The sequence below is a fragment of the Lygodium microphyllum genome, chromosome 3, assembly GCF_053477565.2.
Source record: "Lygodium microphyllum isolate KBCC chromosome 3, Lygodium_microphyllum_v1.1.10, whole genome shotgun sequence".
Classification (NCBI taxonomy): domain Eukaryota; kingdom Viridiplantae; phylum Streptophyta; class Polypodiopsida; order Schizaeales; family Lygodiaceae; genus Lygodium; species Lygodium microphyllum.
The window spans coordinates 154,473,193-154,481,449 of NC_141137.1; the positions used below are offsets into that span (position 1 = coordinate 154,473,193).

General features: G+C 42.3%; 1 protein-coding gene across 1 annotated transcript; it reads left to right on the plus strand.

Annotated features, from left to right (window-relative positions):
* The first annotated feature begins 1,807 nt into the window (after positions 1-1,807).
* Positions 1,808-7,887, plus strand: LOC148039061 (sulfate transporter 1.2-like). Its single transcript, XM_087674947.1, has 15 exons — positions 1,808-1,967; positions 2,068-2,566; positions 2,922-3,220; positions 3,821-3,869; positions 4,086-4,353; positions 4,523-4,700; positions 4,783-4,848; positions 4,970-5,083; positions 5,180-5,296; positions 5,450-5,576; positions 5,747-6,033; positions 6,382-6,572; positions 6,825-6,910; positions 7,180-7,256; positions 7,352-7,887. Exons 2-15 carry the CDS (start codon positions 2,470-2,472, stop codon positions 7,493-7,495), a joined length of 2,100 nt encoding a protein of 699 aa, XP_087531073.1. The 5' UTR covers positions 1,808-1,967; positions 2,068-2,469; the 3' UTR covers positions 7,496-7,887.
* Positions 7,888-8,257: the final 370 nt, after the last annotated feature.

Genomic DNA, 8,257 nt, shown 5'->3' on the forward strand with positions numbered 1-8,257 from the left:
GACAACATGAGTAGTATACACTTGGCAAATAACCCAGTCTATCATGCTAGAACAAAGCACATTGAGGTGCATTATCACTATGTGCGAGAGAGGGTTTTACTAGGTCTTATTGATCTAGTTTATGTCAGCACAGAGGATCAGGTAGCTGACATATTCACGAAGGCATTGGGCGCAGAGAAGTTGCGCAAGTTCAGAGACCTGCTTGGTGTGCAGGAATTGGGATTGAGCTCGAGGGGGAGTGTTGAGATATCGAGCTCCACTCGTGATACGCCAGGGTGACCGTTGTGCATTTATGTCACCGACGTGTTAGTTGCAGATGCGGTTGGTACACCACCCATGAATAATAGCTACATGATAGCTATCCTTATCTACTCTAGTTCGTGGCTCAGTTAGTATGCCACCTTAGTTAGTTGAGTTTGGTTTGAGACCCATATAGAGGGTTCTTCTATTTCTTTGTACTTGAGTTCTTTTGGCTTACACAACTAAGAAGAGGAAAACTGTTTTCAGCCTCCACCCTTGTGTGTCTTCCCCCATTGTGCAAGCAAGAAAGCTTCAAGCGAGACTCCTTCCTTCTCTCCCACAATCTTGACACTCATCCATAGTGAGCTTGTTTATCCCAAAGTAAATAGCCATTTTCTTAAATAGACAATCAAGAGGTGGTATATCATGGGAGAAAACTTGCTGAATTTTACTTTGGAGATTTTGTAGCGCTTTGTTTGATTTGACCATCTACAACACTAGTCATAGACTTGTTACATGTTGAATTGGGCACATTTTGGGAGTGCATTTTTATTATGGAGTCTTTATTATACTACAAAGGGAACAAGCACTAGGAGTTACAAAACAACCCACAAAATAATCAACATTTATGACATGGTTAACTCCATAAATAACATCACTTATGGTTAGTTAACACAACAAATAATATCATTAGCATTTACAACATGATTAACTCCATAAGCACTATGCTTAACTCCATCATGGTCATTGGTTGTTGGATTCATGATCTCATCAATCCATCATGTGCATGTTCTTATGTATTGATATGGCAAATTGCAATTTGTTTTCCTTGGTCAATTTGAATTTTGTATGTATAGCGTGAGGGACATACTAATCTAAACTTTGAAGACATGATAGTGATATTCGTTTTGATTTGCCAAGCTAAATTGCATTGTTAGCCAAGATTCATTAGCTTAAGTGATAATGACTATGTACATTGTAAAAGAGACAATAGCTCCACTTGGTTGGTCACCAAAATGGATGTTGCAATGGAACTACATGCCGAGTCGGTAGTTGAGGGTTCTAAGTGTCACTTGGGTACAAGTCCAAGTCTAGATGCGAGCCTTGCCTAATATAAAGTCCTTTCTTGTGTAAATAGGATATGTTAAATTAAACTAGGATTCCACTAATCCCCTAAAGATTCCTCATATCATATATCATATGTGGAAATCGTTATCTCTATGGGGCAGGAACCATAGGAAAAAGAACTTGGCAAAATGATTGGAAGTAAGAGTGTTATGAATCGTGCTGTTCCAAAGGTCAGAGGTGTACGTGAACGTCTGGTTGACTTTGTGGATGGCGGGGTGTTGAAGGCGCTGGGGCTGTTTTTCTCACCCATCGGCGATCATAGATTAAAGGGCGGTGGCAATACATGATACACTGGGTTGGGTTCTAAGGATAATTTGGATTATTTAAGCGTGCATTATGATCTGGGAGTTACAGACCCGGAAAGGCAAGGGAGGGGGGGGGGATATGTTCGTCTTATGATGAAGCCCGGGATCCATGATTCAAGGCTTATTTACATTAATTTAATAACGATAAGAGTGGCAGTCTGCAGATCTAAGATGCCATGCAAACAAGAGAGAAAATCGATGGGTGGCTCCAGAATGCGACCGGATGCATCTCCCCACCACGTTTGCCGCTGGCCTTTGCCCAGGAGGCAGAGCCAGGGTTGACCATTAGCAAGGGTCAGAATCTTACCTTGCCCTCCTCATGACGGTAATTATTAAAATTATATAGAGCCTATATCGTAATTATGATAATTAACATAGTTATTATACACTACAGAGCCTATACGATGGAACAGAGACAGATTCTGTGGTTCCAAATTTCGAGGGTGAGTTACCTGGAAGGCCAGCAGGGACCACAGTGGTCCAGCGCGAGAGAGAGAGAGAGAGAGAGAGAGAGAGAATCACAAGGAATTGGATTCGGCCGTCCGCTGCCATCTCTGATACCCGTCTCAGTTCACTGTACTCGAGTGCCTATATAACAAGGCTTCAGCAGGCGTCACCTTCTATGGTTTCACGACGGATCCAATATATCAAAAGCGCAAAAGAGAAGTGCTGTTATGTGTCCAGATTACAGCTTATTCATTGCCAGCCTCCATTTGGTTGTAGCTGCTAGCAACAAACAGACACACAGGCTGCACGGTCTACTACATTAGCTCAGATCACCATCAATCGATCAATCATGAGGTCCAAGGTGGTGGATGGCGATAGCAGCGACAGTGCTACTTCTGCCCATCAATACAGTCAGGCCACTGGGCATGATGACGACCATCATGCAGGTACTCCGTCTGGGAGAAGGACCTCTTTTCCCTTGTTTTTCCTTGACATAGTATTTATCATCATCATGAGCTTCTTGCTCAAGAGGCACTTCAATCGTGGTTGGGAGAGTGGGGGCTGCCAGCCCGGGGTATGGAGAGAAGGGGCTCTTTTACCTTGTTTTTCCTTGCAGTGTTCAACGTCATGAGCTTCCGCTGGGGAGGGACCGCATAGCTAGCTAGGTGCGGCTTGGGGGCAACTAGCTCCCAGCCGCACCTGGCTAGGTATGCGGTGCCTCCCTCGCAGAAGCTCATGATGCTGTGGTTATTCTTAATGTGAGAATTTTAGCGGGAATACGTCTAAAACTTGTTGTGACAGACTATGAAGCAGGACGTGGTGGTGGGAGAGGAAGCTTGGACACAGAGCCCAACTCTGTCCACAGGGTTGTCATCCCCAAGAAAGGGACCTTGGTCAAGGGCTTCAAGTTTGCCGTCAAGGAGACCTTCTTCCCTGACGCCCCCTTCCGCCCCTTCAAGGACCAGCCACGCTCCCGCAAGCTGGCCCTCGGCCTCCGCTACATTTTTCCCATCCTCGATTGGGGCCGCGGCTACCATCTCAAGGACTTCAAATCCGACCTCATAGCCGGTCTCACCATTGGAAGCCTGTCCGTCCCACAGGTATGTGTATCATCAGTATCCTTTATGTTTACCTATGTTTTATGGTCGAAGATATAGCCTTTGAACATATCGCATGATGACCGTCTGATAATTATGGGTGTAACGTAGTTCCTCCGTATATTCAAATTCAGCTTTTTGATAATTATGTGCATGATCCTTGCATGTTAATTACTATTATGCCAGCTTCATCCTTCACGAGGATCACCGTCACCGTCTATATCCAACTCTAAATTCTGATAATATCGAATATGGGTGTCATCAACATGGCTTTAATCTTCCATACAAAATCTAATTTTTGTCACCTCATGCATAATATGGTTCCATCTCACGCATTATAAGCTCTTCATGATTAAGTCTGCTTTTGTCTTGCATAACCAATTGATTAATTACCGGTACAATTCGACACTGTAACAGTCGCCATATAATTATGCAAATCAGATCAAACTCGTACATTTCTGTAATAGGGAATATCTCGTTCACCATTTCAGGATAAATTGCTTTCATGACCAAACTGCAATGTGGACTAGACAATTCAAATTTTTCGCTGACCCCTTTTTTGACCATGCTGATAATCAACCCTCATCATCTTTTTACTAACAGGACATAGGCTACTCCAAGCTTGCAGGTCTACCTCCCATTTATGGCCTATGTAAGTACAAACCCTGTCTATGTATACACATATATTACATGTGCACACAGATATGAAATTCCAGAAACACACTTAGAGCCATTCAGATTCTTATAAAGTTTCAGCTTCTCTCACCTCGCTAAATTATATGTCAAGCATATTACACTGCGTATGATTTTCAGTCTATTGCTGCAGCTGATTAGGTGAGTTTAAGAATCCTATTTTTTGTGATTGTAGATACAAGCTTTGTTCCACCCCTAATGTACTCTCTGTTTGGAGTATCAAGAGAGATTGCAATTGGACCTGTGGCTGTGGTGTCCATACTGCTGGGTACACTGGCAAGGAATCAGCTACCTGTGCCAGCTGCTGCAGGTGCCAAGTGTGACTCCAGCTCCACTAAGTTCATCAACAGTGCCTGTTCTGACTACCGTGAGGAGTACCTGTCCCTTATCTTCACTGCTACCTTTTTCGCTGGGGTATTCCAGGCAGCACTTGGTCTACTCAGGTCGTAACCTCATTATGATCATCCCAAAATTGTCATAATAGTTGTCCTCATCATTGGACACTGCACAATAATGTGTTTAACTGACAGTCAGACTGATATTTTATTTAATATTCACATGATTCTACTTGCTGTTCATATTGTAATCAAATCTTTACGGATTGACTCGCAGGCTTGGGTTCATCATTGATTTTCTGTCCCATGCATCCATCGTCGGTTTTATGGCTGGAGCAGCCATCACTATTGGCCTTCAGCAACTAAAAGGGCTGCTCGGCATTTCCACGGCATCTTTCACCAGAAAGACGGACATTGTTTCTGTTTTGCATTCTGTTTTTAGCCATACAGACGAGGTACTGCTCTGTGTCTTGATGTAAATTATTTGAGTGCAGAAATTGACATACATACTTGCTGACTAATATTGGTCCTTAACAGTGGAGTTGGCAGACTATTCTGATAGGCTTATTCTTCCTTGCGTTCCTTATCCTTGGCAAATTCATTGTAAGTATGTTAATGTGCAACTTTGCTGAGTAGTACAATAATCAGCATGTATATTGTGTAAGATTTGAGAGTGCTTGTGGTCTCTAACATGCTTTATATTGATCAAAATGTCATTCATCAGGGGAAAAAAAACCAGCGTCTATTTTGGGTGCCAGCCATTGCTCCTCTGACCTCAGTTATACTCTCAACTATTTTTGTGACAGTCACTCATGTGGACCGACATGGGGTTGCAATTGTAGGCATTGCTTTAACTTTCAATAACCTCATTTCATCCTCAAAATGCACATATTTTCCAAAAGGTGTCATCTCAGATTTATGTTCAATGTTGCAGGTTGGAAAATTTAGTGGGCATATCAACCCTTCATCAATAGGACGCTTTGTTTTACATGGAAGCACTCTGAAGCATGCACTTGCAATGGGCTTTGAAGCAGCTCTGATTGCCCTTACGGTGAGATAAGTCTTTCGGTTTTGAAACATTTTGTGGTGTTATGATGGTTGGCAGCTATAAAGATTACATGGCCCAGTGTTCATTTTACTGTAAAGACGGTCACCTGGTCACTTTTAGTCTCTCCTCATCACAGAATGCTTGCAAAACTAACAGGAAGGCATTGCCATTGGGAGGAGCTTTGGAGCTATAAGGAATTATCAAATTGATGGTAGTAAAGAGATGTTTGCATTTGGCACCATGAACTTGGTTGGATCTTGCACGTCATGCTATGTTGCAACTGGTAAGGCTTAAGTCAGATTGCAGTCTGAAAGTCACACGTACAGCAGGATCTTCCTGCAGAATATCAGATAATAGTATTATGAACCATGTCTTGTACATTATCTCTTGGTTCCTACTTACAGCTGGTGAGCAATTATCTGAGGTGGACATGTATTTTTTGTGATTGAACAGGTTCCTTCTCCAGATCAGCTGTTAACTTCAATGCAGGATGCAGAACTCCAGTCTCAAACATGGTCATGTCAGCTATGGTCTTAATTGTTTTGGCAGTGGCAACACCCCTCTTCCAAAACACTCCCAATTGCATCTTAGCCTCAATTATTATCAATGCTGTGATTAGCTTGGTTGATATAGAGGCAGCAAAAATGATCTGGAAGGTGGACAAACTAGATTTCCTTGCATGCATGGGTGCTTTCTTCGGTGTACTTTTCCATTCTGTAGAGATCGGTCTCTTGATTGCGGTATGGACTTGCTCCTTGCAGTATTCCTTTACCTTACATGCAGCTAGCCGGTCACTGTGGTATTTTTCAACTTCCAAAAAGAACCACATTTTGTTTTGTGCACAGTGCATGTGTGCATGCATAGACTATTGGAAACATCATCTATTGTATATAATCAGGGCATTTGTTTCACAAGAAATCAAAGTGTGTGTGGCTGATCACGATGGTGGCCATGTAAGGAAAAAGTTTTAAAATCCTTGCAAGTCTAGAACATCTTTCTTGGACCAGCTTTGTTGCTATTTTCTTCCCCGAACAGTGTTAAGGTCTATAATTTAAGATGAACTCACAGCATGTTCTCTCTTTCAAAAGGTTGCTTTGTCATTGGCAAAGATTCTTTTACATGTGACGAGGCCACACACAGCTCTGCTGGGTAATATACCTGGTACAAGTATCTATAGGAATGTAGAGCAGTATCCAGATGCCAACAGGAAAACTGGAATCTTGATTGTCCGTATCGATGCAGCTATTTACTTTTCAAACTCCAACTACATACGTGAAAGGTACTGTTGCTGCCAATCTTCTAATGGGCCTACTGAGTTATTTAGCATACGTTCTTCGAAACTTTGATCATGACCAGTTGAAACCTGGCATGTTTTTGTAATTGATTTGGAGTTATGAGATAAGTTGGTAGTCCTGATATGTAAGCATCTTATAGACTGTGTGTTGTAGCTGGAGCAGTCTTATCTATGCTTCTACAAGCAATATCTGTTGTATGCACTTCCTTATCTCAAGTGTCTTCAATACCATTGCAGGATCTTAAGGTGGCTGGATGATGAGGGTGAGAGAATCAAGAAGGAAAACGGACTTCCAATCCAATTCGCTATTATTGAAATGTCACGTAAGTACTGCTTGATTTGCAGGTTGTGGTGGAAGCAAAACACACTACTTCTTGTGTTTTGGAAGCCTTTAACTTTCAGAAATCAAGGGGAAGGTTAAGATTCAAGCAAGTATCTTGCCCTGCTTAAAGAAAGTGTTGATGCTATGCCTGGAAAATATGACATTTGATAGGGGTGCATGTTAGGCTTGAATGCACATATATCTCTCTTTTTAACTCACTTTTCCAGTTAAATAGTTTGGTAACAGTTGATCTGCTCTGCTGTCTTTTAGCTGTTACAAACATAGACACAAGTGGTGTACATGCCTTTGAGGATCTGGATAAAACTCTCAAAAAGAGACAAGTACAGGTAAGACATTAACATGTGCATGTGCGCATTCGTGACATGCCTTGTGAGTTTACAGAACTATGTCTCACATCTGATCTGTGCTTGGTTTTTCGCAGCTTGCATTCGCAAACCCGGGAACTGCAGTCATTCACAAGCTGAATGATTCAGGCTTTGTGGACCATTTAGGGCAGGAATGGTTTTTTCTGACTGTCGATGAAGCCATACAAGTCTGTGAGAGACTGCTCAAATACAATGCCTGACAGAACCAACATCCATTATTCTTCTTGGTGGACAGGATTGGGATTAAAACAACATTGTACTCTAACAATGGGGCATCCTCACTCTTGGCCCTGCATGTGAAATATAGGATGGCCAATAATGAGGCAAGCATGCAATAAATCAATGCTTATGCGCCTTCACACACGCGTGGCGTTGTGCTCACACACACACACACACACACACACACACACATTTTCTGTAATAACTTATGATCCTATGGGAAACCTAAAAGGGACAAGTTCGTCCTTGCTAGTGTGGATTACAAAAGTTCAAATATACAGGACTGTATGCATATGTAAGTGCAAAGGGTTTAAAGATTTGGGAATGGAAGAACTGCTTGGCAATGAGAACCAAGCAATTATCAAATATACAATGGCATTCCTTGGCATGAGATCACATGTTCTGAATAAAGCTGGCAGGCCCAAATGCACTTCATCTCACTTGGACGTGCAGATCTGAGAATTCTCATCACTGTATTGATGGTTTATGTCGTTAAAGATCGGTGCTCCTTGATGCGCACTTGCCACTGGCACGTGAAATCCGCCTGATCAACCTAGTAACCTACTGGTCGTCACATGTAACGTGGACACCTCATGAGTCATAGCTCCAACACTTACTCCTGATAATCAACCGCATAATTTCTGAATTTCCAAAGGTTGATGACGTGCTGAGTTTGGTGTGTTCTTGCCAACCCAATCGTGCAATCCAAGCTCATCCATGGAAGCGTGAGAGTTTGCTATGTT

What these genes read in the sequence shown, in the direction of transcription:
- LOC148039061 (XM_087674947.1), top strand. Translation starts at nt 2,470, where the DNA reads ATGAGGTCCAAGGTGGTGGATGGCGATAGCAGCGACAGTGCTACTTCT. An exon ending in ACCTCCCATTTATGGCCTAT is followed by an intron (nt 3,870 to 4,085) that starts GTAAGTACAAAC and finishes TTGTGATTGTAG; the next exon opens with ATACAAGCTTTGTTCCACCC. An exon ending in AGATCGGTCTCTTGATTGCG is followed by an intron (nt 6,034 to 6,381) that starts GTATGGACTTGC and finishes CTCTTTCAAAAG; the next exon opens with GTTGCTTTGTCATTGGCAAA.